Genomic DNA, 21,708 nt, shown 5'->3' with positions numbered 1-21,708 from the left:
TGCTTGATAGAGATCGTTCTTTGGGTCGTGTCTTATTTGATTGACTTTATTGTTCGATTTGAGAAAAAAATAAAAATAATAAGTACATAAACGGTTTCACTGTTTGATAAGCGAACGCGAAAAAAAGCACATTGAGCGGGAAACCCTCCGCTTGTTTGAAAAGAGTAAACGCGCAGTCATTGGCTAGCAGTCAAGCACTCGTCACATATCATCCAATCACAAGCCTCTGCACCCTCGACACTATGAGCTCATGCCGGTCCAATGCTTTAAAAGCAGGCGTGTCGCAGAAAAGCGGCATATTCCAGCTCCAGCGAGACAGAGAAAACTGAACTACAGCAATGGCAAGAACCAAGCAGACCGCTCGTAAGTCCACCGGTGGAAAAGCCCCGAGGAAGCAGCTCGCCACTAAAGCCGCCCGTAAGAGCGCTCCGGCCACCGGCGGCGTCAAGAAGCCTCATCGCTACAGGCCCGGGACCGTGGCTCTGCGAGAGATCCGCCGTTATCAGAAGTCCACCGAGCTGCTGATCCGCAAACTGCCCTTCCAGCGGCTGGTGAGAGAAATCGCTCAGGACTTCAAGACGGATCTGCGCTTCCAGAGCTCCGCTGTCATGGCCCTGCAGGAGTCCAGCGAGGCTTATTTGGTCGGCCTGTTTGAGGACACCAACCTGTGCGCCATCCACGCCAAGAGAGTCACCATCATGCCCAAAGACATCCAGCTGGCCCGCCGCATCCGCGGAGAGCGCGCCTAAACCCGCATCTGCTACAGCCGCTTTATCAAGCCCCAAAGGCTCTTCTAAGAGCCACCAAAACTGCACAGAATGAGACATTTTCCATTTAAAACACTGAGTATGAGTAGAAAGTTGCATTACATTTTCATTTACAGTTGCCATATGGCAGTTCAACAGTAATTGTTGAACAGTTTTACTGTAAAGTGAATAAATGTGGTTTTTTTTTTTTTTTTTTTTCATATTGCAATGTCTCTACCAGTGGAACTGGATTATTTCCCTTTGGGATTTTAATTCTGGATTGTGTATTTCAATTATGGTAATGAATCATGTATACTGAGGAACAGTATATGATGATGAATCATAATTTGAGCTAGCTAGCATTGTGCCTCCGTCATGGTTTTCATATGTAACATTAGTTAGCGAGCGTTTTGATACGTTTGCAATGAAAATGCTGTGGGGTGTAATTGGGAAAGTAGCCGTACATTAGTTGTTTATCTATTCAGCTGACAGCTGCAATGTGTCCCTTTACACTAATGTTTTATAGTGTAACGTTAGCTAACTGCATTATTACACAAAAGATAACGATACACTGCAACAACAAAAAAATGCGTTTCTTACATAGTATTTTTACCCTGTCTCTTGTCCAAAACAACTAAATACATTTTTTACTAGACTATCAAAAGTCTTGTTTTGGTGGAAAATAACTAAAAAATGAAGTGGGTTTTTGCTTTAAATTAGAACAATAATCTGATAATGGGGGAAAGCCAAAATAAATCAAATATCTTAAACAAAAACTTGTGTAATTTCCCCCCAAAACAAGATAATAATAATAAGATAAGAATAAGATAAGAATAAGATAAGAATAATAAGATAATAATACTTACAATACTAAGTAAAAGAAGCATTTTTTTGCAGTGTAAATATTTACATCACGTTAGCTTGTTTAATGTAAATTCCAACATGCACTAAACAACAACAGGTTATTATTTTTTAACATTGTGCATTATCATGGTGAAATGAAATAGTAATTAAAGAAATATTAAAGTAATACTGTGTAATACGACACTGTTTTATGAACTATTTTAAATGTATTAATTAGAATTCATTAACGTTATAAAATGTAAATTGTTCATGATACCTAAAACTTTTACTAATTTAAGACCATTTTTTAATAAAGTGTTGGGGGTAGCATGCAGTGGTAATGCTGATAGCTAGCTAGTTTATTTATTTATATATTTAAATATACACTCAACTGTTTGCATGAAGTTGCTAGAATGCAAGTTAAGCTTTTATTATATGTTCATCATTAACCAAAGATTCTCTTGGCCATTGTCATCATCTGTCTTTTACCAGTGATGCGTGAAATATAGCCTATCCCAATCATGTTTTTCTATGTTTGTTTTTAGGCAAGCCATCAGATGACCCTCTAAGTCCAGACTATTCCATCAAAGCTTCCTCACAGACCTGGCACCTCCAGAAAAAATGGGCCGATATCAGAGATCTCTGAGATGAGCATTAGAGTTCATCATCCTGAGGAAGCAGAGGACATGGACATAGATGTAACAGAAGTTAAGTCTTACAATGACGTGTTGGAACAGATCTCACAATGAGGGATATTGAAGATATGCAGAAACTGAACACATCTTACAAAGAGCAAAGCAAGTAAGAAGCCTAGAGTCAAAGTCTTAAATCTGATGTGCATTTAAAGGATGATTGTATCATTCACTTCTACAGTGGCCTCCGCTCGTCCAAAGTGTTCTTCGCACTTCTGAAATATCTCACGATCATATCAAGTCCTCCAACAGCTCTCCAATTTTACCGAGTCTTAATGAAACTGAGACAATATTTCATGGTTGAACGTAATGACACAGCATTTCAGCTCTATATTTTATTGGCCTTCTAGGGAAGAGATTAAAAAGAATCTTCCTGCCCTGTTCAGTAACCCCCCCCCCCCCCCCCATTCAATTCAGTGCGGTGCATCATAGACTGCAGCGAGATTTTTATTGACCGACCAACATCACTAAGTGCAAGAACAATATAAACTATAAGTCCCACAACACCATCAAACTCCTAGTTTGCATCAGTCTTACAGGGGTCGATCACACTCCTTTCCAAGTCTTGGGGAGAGCGAGTGACAAAACAATCACCAAATCCTCTGGTTTGATTGATCTTTTGGAAGAGGGAGACATTGTCATGGCTTTCCCTGAGTATTTTGCTGCAAAAGGAGTCCGCTTACTCATACCAGCGTCAACTCGTGGAAAGACACCGCTTTCAGGACAGGAAGTGTCTGTGTCCCGTCACATATCAAGGTTGAGGATTCATGTGGAAAGAACTATTGGTCGTATTAAAAAATACTGCATTTTTCGACAAACACTCCCCATAAACTTGATGAAGCGAAGATCCAAGGACAAAGTGGCAACTGCTGATAAAATCTTACTTGTTTGTTCTGCATTATCTAATTTGGATAAGTCATTAATTCAGTAGAAAATACATTAGACACTAACAAGTTATTGTCAATCAATTAATCAATCAACTTTATTTACATAGCGCTTTTACAATCATTATTGTGTCAAAGCTGCTTCACAGTGTCAAGCAGGACAGTATTGCAACACAATTAGATCTGGCTGTACAGTCGTTCTGGAGAAGAGAGTGATGTTATCAGCTTATTTTAATTTATCATATAGCGACAATGTTGGCAGATCTGTATTATAGTTTATAGAATTAATTAAAACCTAATTCATAAGTTTTATTTGTATAATTAGTTGAATAACTTTGATCATCATTTTAGACTTGGATCATTTAGGGTCCAAGATTGTAAACCTTTTATTTTGTTGTTGATTGAATGACAGTGTACAGTATTAACATTAGTGGCAGATTTAACAAATGAAATTATTCTATTGCATTTTATATATCCGTTGTATATAGATTGTTCTTGGATTTGTTTATTTATTTATTTTTTCAAACTATCTACAATTATTAAACATTTATTTAAAAAGAACATTTGCTGTCCTGCAAAGTTTATTTGCTGTCTATAAACTGTTTCCCCAAACACCTACATTGAAATGTTTGCAAGGTTGAAAGTGATGCCACTGCATCTGAACAAATTAAAACTTTACCTTCAGAGTTTGGCATCACCTCCTCAAACCCAAACCACATCTTGTATTATTGACACGTTTAAATTCCGTTACATAAAATGCTGCACCTGTTTGCCCTGTCTCTGTGTTTTTTGATCTGTCAGTGTGCACCTGAATAAATGCAGAATGAACAGTATTAATGTGTTCTTGTTTTTTATATTTGGTTTCCCCAAAGTGGAGTTTTATTGTTGAAATTGGTCCCATTCTTGCCTGATATCCAGCTGAAGAGTTTGTGGTCATCTTTGACATATTTTTTGTTTAATGATGTGCCAATGTTCTCTAAAGGTGAAAGATCTGGACTGCAGGCAGGCCAATTCAGCACGACGAAGCCGTGCTGTTGTAATAGTTGCAGTGTGAGGTTCTGCATTGTCCTGCTGAAATACAAGGCCATCCCTGAAATAGACGTTGCCTGGAGGGGAGCATATGTTTACACATTTCAGCATTATAGTTCCTCTTCCAAAACATGCAAGCTGCCCATACTGTATGCACTTATGCACCCTCATACCATCAGAAATGCAGGCTTTTGAACTGAACGCTGATAACCCACTGGAAGGTCACCCTCCTCTTTAGTCCGGAGGACACGGCGTCCTTGATTTCCAACAAGAACGTCAAATTTGGACTCGTCTGACCATATAATACTTTTCCACTTTGAAACTGTCCCTTTTAAATGAGCCTTGACCCACAGAACACAACGGCACTTCTGGACCATGTTCACATAACTTTTTTACATGATAGGGCTTTAGTTGGCATGGCGAATTTTGTTTTGTGGACAGTGGTTTCTGGAAGAATCTCTGGGCCCATTTTGTAATGTCATTGAGACATTCATGCCGATGAGGGATGCAGTGTTGTCTGAGGGCCCAAAGACCACGGGCATCCAATAAAGATCTTTGGTCTTGTCCCTTACGCACAGGAATTTCTCCAGTTTCTCTGAATGGTTTGATGATGTTGTCACTATAGATTGTGAGATCTGCAAAGCCTTTGCAATTTGACGTTGAGGAACATTAGGTGCGCTCCATTCGACCGTAGACAGTGAAGCGGACTTCACAGGATATTCCTCCATCTTAAGTGAGATTCCAATCCGAAGGGAGGGAACATGTTTAGTTCGTAGGGTACTGCGAACGGCATAGCGAAGGGACTACCGCAAAACAAATATAATAAATTGTTTTCGTCTCAAACTCGTGCGTCTCAATAAACTTGTCTTGCTTTCAGAGGCAGATGCTTCTGTTTGGGAATACAGTCATGTAAAATAGGAGGGAGATATACCGACCATCTTTGACAACAGACTTCTGAATGACTAAAACAACATTTAAAGGAACACTCCACTTTTTTAAAAAAATAGGCTCATTTTCCAAGTTGCTTAGAGTGAAACAGTTGAGTTTTACCGTTTTTGAATCCATTCAGCCAATCTCTGTATCTGGCGTAGCACTTGTAGCATAGCTTAGCATACATAATTGAATCATATCAGTCCATTAGCATTGCTCTCAAAAATGACCAGACTTTATTTTTTCAAAGATAACATTTTTCCTGTTTAAAACTTGACTATTCTGTAGTTAGATCCTGTACTAAGAAAAGTTTAGATTTTTTTATACTGATATAGATAGGATCTATTTTCTCATTCCTGCGAAAGAATCATGGGACTTTGCGGTTGTACCATGGGTTCAGCCGCGCAATGATATCACACACCGCCTGAAAGTAGTCCTCGGATAGGTAACTTCCAATGCCACCTGCACTAAGTTTGTGTCGTTGCGATTTACCACGGTTCTGTGTGCTGTGATAGTGAGTTGAAGGTGTTTTGTAAACAAGATTTTTCCACTGGTTGGGACATTTATGCTGTTAAATAACAAAAGTTTTTAAAAAATATTCAAGGTAATCAAGGAATTTATACATCTCCATCGTAGTTTATGAATGACAGGTAAAGCTTCAAATCTGTTGCAGGCATCAAGTTTAAAATGAGCTCATTTCATGAATAAAAGTGAAACATTTCTCAGCCTAAACATTTTTTAGGCTGTTATCTGTGTTCTATTACGGAAGAAAAAAATGGCTCAAGTGATTTGAAATTTTTCTTTTTATTTAAGCTTAAAACATTTCCAGAATTCGGGTTGGCATTCCTGCTACTTGTGTCGTTTTCGCAGTCATACTAGACTGCATCTCAATGCTCGATACTTAAATCCAGTTTCTTTAGAAATGATTTGGATGCAGACCCATACACAATGCATTCATAGACTAATGTGGAGAGAAGTAGTGCACAGTACATTCCCCATCATGGATAGTTTATCCCGCACCCCAGTTCCTGTCCTACTAAACATCAAGTACTTCTTTCGAATATATTCCTTCCAGCCTCCGAGTTGGGACGCAGCTGTCGTTTTGTGCTCGAAATATTTCAAGTGTATCCGATTGCGTCCCGCAGTTCTACAAGACACGCCCCTTCCAGTTACGCTTATTGGCGCAGAAAGACCCTTCTCAAATATTTTGATGGGAGGAGCGTGTGACGCGGTGCTGGTTTCTGTCAGGTCCTTTAAGTAAATATAAACAGGTTTCTGGTTACGGTTGCTATACTTTTGTTATCGTCGTCTGATAGCATTCTGTTAAGCATGTCTGGAAGAGGCAAAGGTGGTAAGGGACTCGGTAAAGGAGGCGCCAAGCGTCACCGTAAAGTTTTGCGCGATAACATCCAGGGAATCACCAAACCCGCCATCCGTCGTCTGGCTCGCCGCGGCGGCGTCAAGCGCATCTCCGGTCTGATCTACGAGGAGACCCGCGTATGAGGGGTGGTTTATATATTTACTTTGCTAACTAAGCAATCAATCGTGTCGATCGTCGCGTACCTTGACGTGAGCTAAGCCGTGAACAAAGACGTGTGATAAGAAGCGTTACACTTTCGTCGCCCACATACTCGCCTGAGAAGCTACGTGACGTCTGCGCGTGTCGTCTGAAGTTTTGCCAGTTATCGGAAAAAACCTTTCACACTGTAAACTCTGTGCATTAACAATTCGTCTAGTGAGGAGGACCGATGGATATCATGTGTTTTAATTAATCCCTGTACATTCTTAAAACTCAGAACATTCTAAAGGAAATCGCCTATATTACTTAATTCGCCAGTAAAAAAAGGTAAATAAATGTATTAAATCGTGCATTTTACAGATTTTACATCAATGTGTTAAAACTATACAGTTAGTAGTTAAAAGAATTGCCCATTTATAAAGCTGTGTTTAAAATAGGCCAGAACAGAAGCTAACCCAGTTAAACGCGTATTTATTAGGAGAAAATACAAAATATACATTTATCCACATTAGATAATTTATATAGGGGAGAGCAGGGCACAACCTATAATCATTTTTGACTGTCTCAGTTTGTGTAAATCCACTTGGGGTTCAGAGTATTTTTTGCCTACATTAATTTCACATGTCTAATACAATTATGTGGTTTTGTTTCAATAAGTGTAAGCTTTTTTCTTGATTTACCCTGAAACAATGGACGTGAAATGTGACAACATGCCCCATAGGTGGGGTAGTATGTCCAAAAAACTGCTTAAAATGTTATCATTCAATCAAAACATATACAAGACAAACTAAAATATTTTGTTAATAAAATACAATTATTAACTTTTAAAATAAAATAAAGGCATTTTTTCATCATTAAAAATATTTAAACAATTGAGTTTGACAACAAACACATCGCTTAATACAGCACAGGATAGTTAAAAACATAATAATGAACATTGACTCCCAGTCTTTATTAACCCTTTTTCATGGTTTTCTCAAACGAATTACAAAAAAAAAGAAAAAAGATTATTATATCATATTTCTAATAGGGGCTCATTGTAATGCAGTGTTACAACCACGCACCCCACCTGCTCCCCTGGGATTTAAACCACAATTTCTGTCTTCTGCTGTTTAGATCATCATTAAAGAACAATATAAACTGTTAAATAACAGATAGGCCTAGAAGATTATAATAATATTAGATTTGTCTTATTTTAAATGAACACTAAAAACAGATGAAAAATAAATGTAAGAGATATTTACTTTTGCTACACTCTAAAAGGAGATGTGTTAAAATTGACACAACATGTGTAACACAAGAGTGTGCTCAATAAATGTAGCATTTACACAGAAATTGTGTCAGCAATCAGTTCATTTAACAGAAATTGTGTCAGCAGTTCGTAGTCGAGTACAGAACGCATGTGCCCAAAATACAATGTTTCAAACTCTATGACTTTATCCACGCAATTGTTCACAGTTTAACACCTTTAACACCAGAGAAAACAATTAACAGAGTTTGCACTTTAAATTAAAATGTAGCAACTGATAAAAAAAGTTATATTAATAACTTTTATTTGCATAGGCCTGTTTGTTTGAAAACATAAACACTGCATACACTGCACAATGATGGTGTTTTTCGAGCACTTTATAACATGATGTGTTAAAAACAACACAATGAAATGAGTTTAAAATTAACACATGTTGTGTAGATTTTAACACATGTAGTGTGTGTGCTCAGGGACGACACATTTAGTGTTGATTTTAACACATTTAGTGTATGTGCTCGGACGACACGTTGTGTTACTTTAAAACATATTTGTGTTACCTGTAACTCAACTAATGTGTTATTCCTCCTACACAGAAGTGTTTGCCATCTGAGTTATTTCCTGTAATTGGGTGAACATACATATTGTTAATTTGTGTTTAGTCCAGTGACGTTTAATAAAGAGTTTAATAGAGTTTGTTTGTTTGAACATTTTATAACTTGGATGTTTTAGACATCATGGACACACACACACACACACACACACACACACACACACACACACACACACACACAAGCTCTTTTTGAGATTATCAGAGGTTTAGATGCTGATGATTTATTGAATGTTGATTTGAAGTCTCCAGAATCATGATTAGTGGCTCCTTTATTTGATCTCTTGACCCTTTACTTGTCTTTTAATTCTTCTCTGGTTGCTGTAACTGTATTGTAATCAAGTACATTTGTTATGGCAAAAGAAAATATGATCAGATGTTTCTTGATGATGTCAAGATCTGGTCAAGTTTTTGAGAATATGGATGGTGTTTATTGATTTCATTTATGTGCTGTTAGTTATAATGGTCTTGTGAAACTTCATCATGATATCCAAGATCCATCTTGATATATACAATGTTTTGCATAGACCAGGGGTTTTCAAACTTTATGATGCCAAGGACCCCCAAATATGATGAACCTTTATGAGGGACCCCCTTAAATCCATATTCTTTATGTATGAAAAAACATTGAAACTGTTAGATAAATAGTAAGTGTGACATTTTAAATAGAACACTGTTTCCAAAATTAAATCGCCTATACTTTACATTGGACGTATAAACCTGAAGAACTTGTTCAATAAAAAATGACTAGTATAGGCAACTTTCACAATAAGCAGCTATGTATCGCATTAAGAATACTGCTCTACAAACTCAGTAAGCGAGATAAAGGGGACTATAGTGAGAAAAACTCACTAGAAAAATACAAAGCAAACATATGCAATTCTGAAAAGTATGTATATGGCAAACAATGAAAGAAACGTTTATAAATAAAACAGTTAGACTGTTCGGTAGACTTTATTCATTTATGTTTTGTCTATTAAATTAGGCTATCTGAAATTTTTCTGGGGACCCCAGTTTGAAAACCCCTGCCATAGACTGTAACATCCCGTACACACATTTTGAATATCTGAAAACAAATGTGCAAATAATGACAACATTATTATAGAAATATTATATATGGTAGTAACTTCTCAGATATCTAACAAATGCATGTGATGTGATGACAACATTATCATCTGATCAAAAAAGCCGGTGCTTTCGTCGGGCAGAGGGTTAAAGATAGCCTAGGCCTACATTTATAATGCAAAAGCTTTATACTTAAGGATAAATAAAAATATAAGCTTTTGCAGCATTATAAATGTGTATACTTTAACTTCATCCATCCTTGCTGAATAAGCTTCCCCAAAAAGAGACTTCTCACAAAAACTATCAAAATAGTAGGATACAGTTTCCAAATTTTGATGAATATATCCAGGCGTTTATCCACGCGTACGTTATCCAGGCGTTTATCCACGCGTACGTTATCCAGGCGTTTATCCACGCGTACGTCATCCAGGCGTTTATCCACGCGTACGTTATTCAGACGCAAAGTAAAAAAATATAATTTCTCACATACGTCGCCGCCACGCCGCCGCGCACTTTGAGCGCAGCTCCGACACGTGACCGTGACGTCTAACGTCTCGAATCCTACGTCTGACGCCTGAATCCTATGGGATTTTGGCCAGACGGCTGGCGAGCGTATACACGTTAGTTCTCCTCTCAGTTTGCTTAGCAATCTACTTATTTTGTATAAACCACCCCTCATACCCGCGGAGTGTTGAAGGTGTTTCTGGAGAACGTTATCCGCGATGCCGTGACCTACACCGAGCACGCCAAGAGAAAGACCGTCACCGCCATGGATGTTGTGTACGCGCTGAAGCGACAGGGACGCACCCTGTACGGCTTCGGGGGTTAAACGCCTGAAATCAAGGAAAACCACAAACCCAACGGCTCTTTTAAGAGCCACCCACACTGTCGCATAAAGAGTCATATCAAAGTTGGTGATCTGGTTAAAATAAACAAGTTTATTAAAGCCCAGTATCGACATTCCATATCTTAGAAATAGGATTTATTTAATAAATAGCCGCAAAAACATTACAAGCAGTTCATGTTGTTTTATGCCCCTTAACTTTCACATACCCAGGTAGCAAACAGACGTTGGGCCAACGTCAATATTGGTTGGTTACGTTGGCCCAACCTATCTGACAGAAATACAACGTTGGGCCAACGTTGGTATGGTCGCTGCAATGGCCCACCACTTCCCTCAAATATATGCATGCAGCATTTCATGTTTTACCATTTTTCCCAGTAAACATGGGGAAAAGAGTGTAAATTTGAAATTTTATTTGACATGTTTTATTTAAGTCAAATAAAAATAAAGAAAATAATAAGAACAACTAATTTAAATACAAGCAGCAGCACAAATAACTACTATTGAGCAAAGATACAAAAAAAAAAAATGCTTCCAGATTTTTCAGGTAGGTCTAACTAGTTTTCTGGTACAGAAATTGATCAAATGTAAAATAACATTGCATATTTGACTGTAAAATTTAAAGATTGATATAATATAATATAATATAATGTAATAATATCATATAATGTAATAATATAATAGAATCCTATTATACTTACAAAAGCTAATTAATCAAGAGCAGTGAGTCCTTGTCTTTTGTTGACATTAAACAGACAGCAGTGAAGGCTGCCCCTTTAAGACCTTAATGTACGGATATGCGTTGTATTTCTCGAATGTATACAGTTCAGTGACTATGCAAGGCTACTCATCAAGATGGACATGTTGAGTTGACATACTTTTTGTGTGAGTTTTTTCGGTTCAAGAGCTGTGATTTGAAAGATAAATCAACATTTGCGTGCTGTGAGACGCGTGCGCACTATCGGATGAGTGCACAGAGACAGATCTCTCAGTGCGCGAGTTTTCATTCGCGTCTTCTCACTGCACCTGCTTGGTGATGACCGCAAAAAACGTTTTGCCCACCTTTTTCTTTTAACATCACTGTTGTAATGTATCACCAAGGATCCAGCACGAGTATCCTTCGACAGAAACATACATAAAGCGTTATTTTCAAGTTACAACCCATATTATATAGATGTGTCATCAGATGTGAGATGAACCGCGTTGCAAGTGCGTGCCGAACCATGCGAATCGAGAACTGTTTTACCCTAATACAGACGTTGATGTCAGACATTAGATATGTTATTTCAGACATTAGATTCATTCAAAATATATTAATTGTTTTATTCACATTTTATCATAATATATATATATATATATATATATATATATATATATATATATATATATATATATATATATATATAATATATACACGCATGACTTTTCCTGAAGTAAATATATACATATATTTTTGAAGGACCGCGGCACCCTTGGGAAACACTGGAATAGATGACTGCTGCGCTAGTGCGCGTGACGTCAGAAGAACTGAGGCGCGAGCTCATTCAAAAAAACAGTGAGTGCGTGATTTCGAATTACCGGTAAGATAAGAGGAGCTCAGAGGTTGGGCAATAGACAGCCAAATACCACAATGCCATCTAAATGGGCTGTTGGGCATCCTGAGAAAATATCATCCATATCTCCCAAAGGATGCCCGCACTCTTTTAAGCACTCCAACTAATTATGAGGTCCAGCAGATTGCTGGTGGCACCATGCATTATTTTGGAGTTGAGAAAGGCATTAGGCATGTGTTAAACCAGATAGACCCTCTCCCTAAGGTTATTAATTTACAAGTGAATATTGATGGACTACCTTTATTCAAAAGCAGCAATAAGCAGTTCTGGCCCCTTCTAGGCTTGGTAGAGGAAGACAAAACAAAGCAACCATTTGTCATCGCTTTATATCTTGGATCTAAAAAACCAGAGAATGTCAATCTGTTCCTAGAATCATTTGTAAATGAATATGAAAAGCTTAAATTAGAGGGTGTGGATGTAACTGGCAAACATGTAGATATTAAAATTTCAAATTTTGTTTGCGATGCAAGTGCGAGGGCTTTCGTAAAAAACATTAAAGCCCACAATGCATACCACGGCTGTGAAAAATGCACACAGGAGGGAACATGGGCGGAAAATCGCATGACTTTTCCTGAAGTCGATTCACCTTTACGGACAGATACGTCTTTTATTAATAAAGACGATGAGTTTCACCATAAAGGGACCAGTGTGTTGACAAGGGTTGGAATTGGTATGGTCTCCCAATTTCCATTAGATGTTATGCACCTGGTTTTTCTTGGGGTTGTGAGAAAGTTGATAGGGTTTTGGATGAGGGGACCGCTTCCAACTCGTTTAGGTGCTCATCAGATAGGCCTAATTTCTGCAGTGCTTATGTCCTTTGCCATGAGACTCCCCAGAGAGTTTGCACGGAAAGGGAGATCCCTTGTTGAGGTAGATAGGTGGAAAGCAACCGAGTTCAGAACTTTTCTCTTGTACACAGGTCCAGTAGCACTGAAAGACCATCTGCCGAATGTTCTATACCACAATTTTATGCTTCTGCATGTAGCCATTCGAATACTATGCTGCCCATCACTGTGTCTCCAGTACTGTGATTTTGCTGAAAAGTTACTGATCACATTTGTCGAGCATTTTCAATCTGTTTATGGTAATTACGTTGTGTATAACATACACGGGCTGACACATCTTGCCAATGATGCAAGGCAGTTTGGTGTGCTGCATAATTTTGCAGCTTTCCCATTTGAGAACTTCCTCTACACATTAAAAAAATTGATAAGGACCCCTACCCAGCCCCTTCAACAGATCATCAGGAGATTGTCAGAAAAAGCAAGTGTCAGAACTAAAATAAGGATGTGCAAGGATGGGTTTTACCAGGAACATAAGAATGGGCCTTTTCCATACAATGTGACATCTCAGAAGTTTACACAGTATAAGAAATACGTAAATGGTGGGACTTTAATTTGTTTATCAGAGGGAGATAACTATATTCTGTTCAATGGAGATATTTATATAGTGAAAAACATTTTAAAAGACAAGGAAGCATCACATCTAGTCTGTCTTAAATTCCAAAATAAGTCATCTTTTTTCACCTATCCCATTGATTCATCAAGTCTTGATATATCCTTTGTGAAACAACCCGGGCAGTCATTGACTATTGTTCCTACACAGACTGTTTCAAAAGTCCTTCTTTTACAGTATAAGGATGGGTTTGTGGCATATCCTTTGCTGCATACTGCTTGATTCCCCCAATCCCCCAATCCCCCCACTCCCCAGAATAATAAGACTAGGACATATTTTAGTTTAGATAGATTTCCACAGGGTAATTAATAGAGCTTCAATAAATGTATATAGTTTGTAACACTAGATATATTTTTTTGTTTGTTTTTGTTTTTTTATAGATGTATTCTATAGTTGTTTTTACTGAAAAGAATGAGACAGAGGTGATACCTAGTGACTGGCTGAGCATCGATAAAAAAATTTCCTTTTGGCCCCCATATAATGGTACAAAATGTAGAAAAGCGGTTGAAAAAAATGAAACTCCTGATGAAGAATGGGGCGAATATATAACCGAATGGGTGGCTGAGTATGGTAAGTCTTTGAGGAATTAATTATTAATTAGAAATAACTATTAAAAAATATTAAAAGATGTTCCTTGTGAGTTATGCCAAACCGTTCTTTTCAAATGTTCAGATAATATGCTTAGTGATGTTGTTTGTTTCTTTGTTTAGATTCCTATGAAAAAGCCAGAAGAAAGCTGGTGAAGTTTTGTAAAGGCAACACTTTGGAGTCTACAGATGAGGACAGTGTACGGAAAAGATTGTATGTTTCCTCTGTTCTCCTTTTATAGCCTACTGCTTATTTGCACTGCACTTTTAAAAAATGTATTACACTTAATGTGTCCAACAGACCATCATCGAAATATGTAAATGGATTTACATCTGATACAGCTTCAGGAAGACCTCCAGTGCAGGCCTCAACAAGCTGGCTCCACACAGGTACAGACACTCGATTTGTATACTCTCTTTGCCAGAGTTCTTACATTTTAATTATGTATTGGTATATAAAGATTTGGGAAAAAGTTTGTTAGACCAAAACTATGGAGTGATTTTTGTACCATAATTAAACAAACAAATCCAGCATTTTGCAAACAAACACGATCTGCTTTGCAAAGGAAAACTCAACTCGCAAACAAACAGAAAGCGATGTGCAAATACAAAGAATAGTTTGAGCGAAAACGCAGAGGAGTAACAAATATATGTATTGTGTTTTGCAAATAAATGAGTGAGCATGCATATTTCACAAATAAATACAAACCATCCTACAAATTGCATGTAACCTTTGAACAAATACCAAATCCACATAAATGCATACATGTTTGTTACTATCTCTCAGCTTAATTTTCTCACAAATGCACTTCGCGCTGATTTTCTCACAAATGTAGTTGAGCAACCTGATGGAGTTTTGGTTCCTTGCCACTGTCGCCTTTGGCTTGGCTTGCTCAGTTGGGGACACTAAAAATATGATTAAAGTTATTCAACTTATTATACAAATAAAATGTATGAATTAGGTCTTATTTAATTCTATAAACTTAAATACTGATCTGCCAACATTGTTGCTCTATGATAAATTAAAATAAGCTGATAACATCACTGTTTACTCCAGTACGACTGTACAGCCAAATCTAATTTTGTTGCGATATTATCCTGTTTGATACTGTGAAGCTGCTTTGACACAATCGTGATTGTAAAAGCGCTATATAAATAAAGTTGATTGATTGAACTTCCTCTACCAGAACAGCAGATGGCACTTTGGGTCAATTTACGATTTTCAAACACGTTTTCAGATGAAAATGAGCGAGGAACCGGATGCAGTATTTCTGTCTTACTGTATCTATTATTAATCATTTTGAGATTTTCACTTTGTCAACCCTATTTCATAAAAACAAAACAAAACAAAAAAACCTAAAAATATATAGATATTATTGTGACCAACAAGAGCGAAATCAGTAGTGACATTATGGCTGAAAACATTTTAGCTAGGGCTAGTTTTTTCTCATTAAAATGCATGCATCCATCCTCCATATCATTTATCCACTGTAGTGTAACGGGATATAAAAAAGAATTTACTTTTATGTAATTTGTACATTTGACGATACAATTCAAATGAGAACATTCAAAATAGTGTAAGGGTGTATCGTTTCACAATATATTGCAATACAAAAATGCAAAAATATGTATTGTGGATTAAAGTTTAGACAGATTTAGTTTTGTATATGTTACTGTCACATTAAATATGGTAAATCCTGATAAAATAAAATATATTTTAAGCAGAGTAGGCTATATATTATAAGCAGAATGATGAATATTTGTTTTTCTGCTGTTCATTTCCCTGTGTATGGGGGAGAAGGACCAAGCCCAGCCAACTATAGTTCACCTCTGATGCAATATCAAATTTAGCACTTTAATGAACACTGTTAAAACTATACCATTTTAACTATTTTTGTTCAAAGTATTGTGGGTGTATTGCACTACAGGGTCGTAACCACCATAGACATTCAAGGGGAAAAGCCCCCCCCCAAATAATTAGAAAGGGCCAAATTGACCCCCCAGAGGCTCTGGATGTTGTTGTTGGGATGACAAAAAAGTTTAAAAGTAACATTTTAGTCTGTTTTGCCTCAGGTGTAACTGCGCTTGTCAATGTCAAAATGATTGAGATGGCCAATCAAATCAAAGTAGGCGGGGTTTGCGTTCTCTTTTGGCTAGTGCATACAGCCTTCACACACAGACGAGCCAATCTATCGCTTAATGCCGTTGCGGAGAGAGACTCTATTCCCTGTGTCCCTGCTCTTAATATACAATCATTGAATATCTTTGATTTTAATGAAGAAGAAAAGAAAAAAAAATACATAAGAGCGGATTAGAACCAGAAACCTTTGACACGGTTAACATAAATTCTACCACCAGACCAGCAAGGTATACAGATGTATATAAGCCGCTCGATGTATTTATTCACTAAGGCGAAGAATCTCGGGACTAATAATATATTTAACACAAATTAATGCAAATACTGTTTGTGAATAGTCCCAAAAGGCTTATCCCCTCCCCCCAAAAAATGGGTGAATTATTACATGCCTGAAATCTGCTGTTTTGGAAGAGAAATGCATTTGTGAGAAAATCAGCCTGAACTGCATTTGCACATCGCTTTCTGTTTGTTTGCAAGTCGTGTTATCCTTTGCAAAGCAGATCGCGTTTGTTTGCAAAATGATGGATTTATTTGTTTAATTATGGCACAAAATTCATTCCATACAAAACTGCCTACCCTACCTTTAAGTTCTGCTCTCGTGTATTTACCTGAAAAAATTTAGCAAAATAAATGTATAAACTGTGGCTAATAGTTGGGAAATTACAGTACAATGTTATATATGACATCTCTGTCAAAATTGAGTTGTAGTAAACTATATTTCATTCCAAGAGGACGATATGTTGAAAGGAACTTTTGAACATTGGCCACATTCCTGTTGTATAAGATCGCAACGAAACTCTGGATGAAGTAAATGTTGTGATGTTTGGCAATGTATTGTACATTGTAGCCTACTGATTCTGTTTCTAACTGTTCCATATCCAGAGACAATGGAAAGACCAAAAAAAAAAAAATTCTGCAGTAATGGAGCCAAAAGCCTGAACTTGCCAGCCATACCACCATTTGCACCATCAGCACCTGCTGTGACAGTCCCTGAACCAAGACAAGATGGTACGTAGAATTACTCCAAAACCTTCTACAATAGTTTTTTTTTTTTTACAAGAGGTATTTAACCACACTTATTTTTGCACCGCGGAACGTTTTTCAATGAATGAGTTTCGACGGACCGATTATACTGAAACACCAACTAGCGCTCGCTCCGGAGTCACGACAACAACAAACCATGGGTGCGTCTCAATCAGCTCCCTAGTTCAGTAGTCAGGGCACTGATCAGGGAGTCAGCCCATTGACTTATGTCCTGATCAGTGCTCTGACTAGTGAACTAGGGAGCTGATTGAGACGCAGGGCATGAGTGAACATGATCGAAGAAGCTGATGAGGCCGCTTTGCTCGGCCCCGTGGATGGGAAATTTTGTTTTAAAAAACAAAAGGATGGAAGCGTCGTCAAGAACATGGTTTTGTGCAAGCTATACAACAAGGAATTTGCGTATCACCGCAGCACATCGAGCCTCAAATATCACAAATATGCTTTTGCTAAACTTAATGGCAAACATTGCGCTGGTCTGCTGGACTGAAATAAATAAACAATATTTTGTTGATTAAGCTTATGTATTCAGTCATTATTCAATGGTCTACTAAAGATACATGTGAAAAATTACTTCTCATTGTTCTCAGGTCAAATATTTATATGCAATTAAAATGCGATTAATTTCGATTAATTAATTACAAAGCCTCTAATTAATTTGATTAATTTTTTTTATCGAGTCCCGGCCCTAGTTGTAATGTTGCATCGTATGTTTGTCTGATTCAGAAAGAGAACTCCGGCTCTACCAGATGCTGGAAGAGATAAAGGGTCAAGTCAGGCAGAATACGCTCCTCCTTCAGGCCATTATGCGAAGAGAGAATGCAGCTGAAGTTGTAAATGAGGAGTTTCAGTTTCCATTAAGGAACATGACAGGCATAAAAGATCTGGAGGATAGGCTGTCAAACAGAGACACACAACGTTCTCTGGTAAATTCTAATGTTCTGCTTCTGTTACTTCACTTAAAAGAATACTAACATGTATCTAGACCTGATTTACTGCTGCTTAACACAATTTTATGTTTAATTTTTTTCATAGACAAGATATCTTACCAGCTTGGGTGGAACATCTGCCAAAGACATTGTCCACAGAATCATGAGGGAAATAATAACCAATGAGTTGGCCAACAATTTTAATTGGCAAGGGAGAGGACAGAAGAGCCCATTTTCTACACTCGTGCTAGCAAAAGTTGTCATAGGTGATATGTTTTAAAAAACATTCAAAACTTAGACATAACTTTGAAATAGCAAAAGAGGAAACAACCCCTTAGAGTCTCACATAATATGTCATTGAATGAAATACAATGCAAGTCAATGAAAGAATGCCAATTAATCTAATCACACAGAGCTCTACAAAATACACCTCAGATAAGATCTGTTTGCTAACCCTTTCTCTGTTTTATTTTTTTAAATTTGATTCTGACAGATGCAGCCAAAAAACAAGGAGCAAAAGTGGTGGAAGCAGAGGAAAAAATAAAAACCTGGCTGAAGTATAGTGGAGACCGAAATGGAGGAAGAAAAAAAAGAGCAACAGAAAAAGGTACAGAAACCCTTTTTAACAGGGACGTGCACAGGATTTTTGAGGGGCAGTTGCTCTGACCTAAAAAAGGGACCCCCCCCCCCCCACCCCCAACCGAAACCACCCCCCATGATCTGTCCAATTACATATTATTGTTATTGCCATTATCATTATTATTTCAATGCCCCCTAGTGGTATTTATGTTCTGGTCAGGAAAAATATTATAGGTGGGGCTATTTTTTTGCAGGGGGGTCTGGGGGTTTCTCCCCCAAGAATTTTTTTTATTTCGTAGATGTGTTTTCCTGCATTTTGGTGCGTTTGAGGCCATTTCCCTTGCCTATACCAATAAAGAACTTAAACCAGTCAATATCAATAGTCTAATAAAAAAAGACAATATTAATTTAACTGCCATCAACAGTTTATGATCGTCCGTTTGTTATACCTTTCCGACAACTTTAAGTCTCACCCGACAACCGCGACAATCTCCTTCTAGTGCCGCTCATGCAGGCTCAGCCAGGGCGGTTAGAAGGAATTTGGGGGTCCCAAGCAAAATGGACATGGCTAACTTTCTACAGATAAACGGGTAATGATTAAAAAATGTTTGTAAAACTTTAAGAAACCATTTTTTAAACATCTATAAACATTGCATAGATAGACAGACCAAATATTCCTAACACTTTGTTAAGGGTTACTAGTTGGTTTGTAAACTGTCTATAAACATCATCTGTATGGTTATTATGAAGTTGCAACAGATGACTATAATACCTGTTAAATAGTTAATAAACAGTAACAGTAAAACATGTGGGTTGTCCTGATACTGTACTTCAAAATGCAACAGTGTAAAAATTGCCACACCGAATAAAGTAACTGTTCAAGATCCATTGGTAACTTATAAAAATAATATCATATTTGCATAAACTGTTACTACCATATATCCCGACTCTAGCACATTAAGATAAGCTATGAAAAAAATCATGTTCCTCTGCCTCTTTCTGGTTAAATAATGTTTATAATAATAGTTAATGCTATATTAACTATTCCAGGTTATTTATGCATAGCATAAACATAGTTAGTATAGCATGCTATGCCACTTTCATCAAAACCTATTACAAAGCTATAGCAATTTTATGTCATTAAATACGATAAACAGTTATTCTAGAACAGATGTGCGTCTTCTTTATCCATCCGTATTCCATCCGTTCGAAAACAAAGTTGCACTAACTGTTCGTTACAAGCAGCATTTGCCGTCAGTCAGGTAACGTTAGCTAATATAAACATATTTTTGCTAGCCTACCTGCTGCAAAATTACACCATTTTTGTACAAATAAAGCTATTTTATACAGTGTAATTTATCACTTACCACTATCTTGTTTTTTCTCTTTTTTCTTTTCTGGCTTCCTAAAGCATAATTCCGCTTCATGATCGCCGAGGAGGTTTTGTATTTTGCCGGCAGAGATTGCGTGGTTGGGTGGCTGTTGTCAGCGACGACTGAGAGGGCCCCCTTGAGGGGGATTCCGATAACAGTGTCATTGCACTTTACTGCATTTGACTATCAAAGGGGGCGCTCAAGCAGTTTGTCGTTGCATTTTATTCTTAACCTGTCGCTGTCTTGAGGCCCCAGGCCAGCTCGGTGCCCCAAGCAATTGCTTTACTTTCACTTTCGGACGGGTACCCGAATATGGAAGTGAACGAGGCTTTGCGAGTTTTTTTTTTGTATCTTGGCCTACGTGAAATTCTGCATCCATTGTACGATTTTTTTTATTATTTTTTTCCACCTCGGAAGGGCAACGTGAGTCGAGAAGGGCATATGGGCAGTTGCCCGGGCAACCTGAGCAACCCCCCTGTGCACGTCCCTGCTTTTTAAGGCTGATCAAATATGTTATTAATTATTATACATATTAATATATAAGTTGTAAGTAATTTACATTTTGATAATTACTATATTTTTTCTTTAACACAGAAAAGCAGATGCCTCAAGCAGATTCCAGCAGCTGTGAAAGTGAATGTAAGTGTCTACCAATGATTGTTTCTATCTTCCTCTGTCTAACCCCACCATTAAACAGAGGTGTATTTCATCTTTAATAGGCATACACTGCATTAAGATATATACAAAATTTGCTACCCCAGCATGATGAAAATCAGAATTTTTGTTTGTTTGTTTGGATTGTTATTAAAATAGAACAACAAGTCAAGTCAAGTCAACTTTATTTATAAAGCGCTTTTAACAATGCAGATTGTTTCAAAGCAGCTTCACAGTGTTAAACAGAAAAATAATGCAACAGAATATATTTCGATTATCATACAGTAACAATGTGGGCTTTAGATCAGTAATTAGATCAGTAATTTGGTCTATATGGTTAATTTAGTTTAATAATTAGATTTATTTTTAAATATATTTGAAAAATAGTTTTTTCCCCAACTGAGCAAGCCAAGCCAGAGGCGACAGTGGCAAGGAAATCAAAACCCCATCAGGAGACCTAATGGAGAAAAATAAACCTTGGGAGAAACCAGGCTCAGTCAGGGTGCCAGTTCTCCTCTGGCCAATTAACAAACAGCGTATTATTATTATTATTCTGGCAATTTTAAAGGTCAGAGGTCATAATAGATCTGAATATTCGAAAGATCCGAGGCAACACGCCAGAGACGGGTTTATTGAAGATGATGTATCGATTAAATAATTATTAAATATTAATAATTATAAATATTTAATTAATTAAATAACACATCTTAAATGTTCTAAAAAGTTGTTTGTTTGTTGTTTTTTACAGGAGTATATGCTGCTACTTCTCCTCTGCGCTGTCTTCATCATCAGAGCCGCACACAATCTCTAATTCACTTAAAATCTGTAAAAAACGTAATCTGCACATTTTCTGTTTTCTTCCGGATTTTCTTTGCCGCCTTTTTTGTCACTTTTTGGTTCCTTGTTGATTCCTTTGACTTTATGTTTTACTT

At 37.3% G+C, this 21,708-nt stretch overlaps 4 protein-coding genes across 4 annotated transcripts in view; all 4 read left to right on the top strand.

Annotated features, from left to right (window-relative positions):
- The window catches only part of LOC137064836 (histone H2AX-like), a 35,189-nt gene that overhangs the window by 1,505 nt on the left and 11,976 nt on the right, over positions 1-21,708 (top strand). The gene's annotated exons all lie outside the window — the stretch shown is intronic.
- On the top strand, positions 317-1,466 carry LOC137064915 (histone H3-like). Its single transcript, XM_067436471.1, has one exon. It carries the CDS (start codon positions 339-341, stop codon positions 747-749), a length of 411 nt encoding a protein of 136 aa, XP_067292572.1. The 5' UTR covers positions 317-338; the 3' UTR covers positions 750-1,466.
- On the top strand, positions 6,438-10,779 carry LOC137064328 (histone H4-like). The gene is made up of 2 exons (XM_067435685.1): positions 6,438-6,621; positions 10,232-10,779. Exons 1-2 carry the CDS (start codon positions 6,454-6,456, stop codon positions 10,391-10,393), a joined length of 330 nt encoding a protein of 109 aa, XP_067291786.1. The 5' UTR covers positions 6,438-6,453; the 3' UTR covers positions 10,394-10,779.
- LOC137065302 (uncharacterized) lies at positions 12,979-21,654 on the top strand. Its single transcript, XM_067436912.1, has 9 exons — positions 12,979-14,046; positions 14,187-14,277; positions 14,365-14,453; positions 17,083-17,208; positions 17,968-18,167; positions 18,277-18,436; positions 18,664-18,777; positions 20,717-20,761; positions 21,525-21,654. Coding segments are annotated over exons 1-9 (1,017 nt in total). The 5' UTR covers positions 12,979-13,856; the 3' UTR covers positions 21,527-21,654.

This window comes from Pseudorasbora parva, chromosome 25, assembly GCF_024679245.1.
Source record: "Pseudorasbora parva isolate DD20220531a chromosome 25, ASM2467924v1, whole genome shotgun sequence".
NCBI classification, from domain to species: Eukaryota; Metazoa; Chordata; class Actinopteri; order Cypriniformes; family Gobionidae; genus Pseudorasbora; species Pseudorasbora parva.
This window is presented reverse-complemented; position numbering and strand designations above follow the sequence as displayed.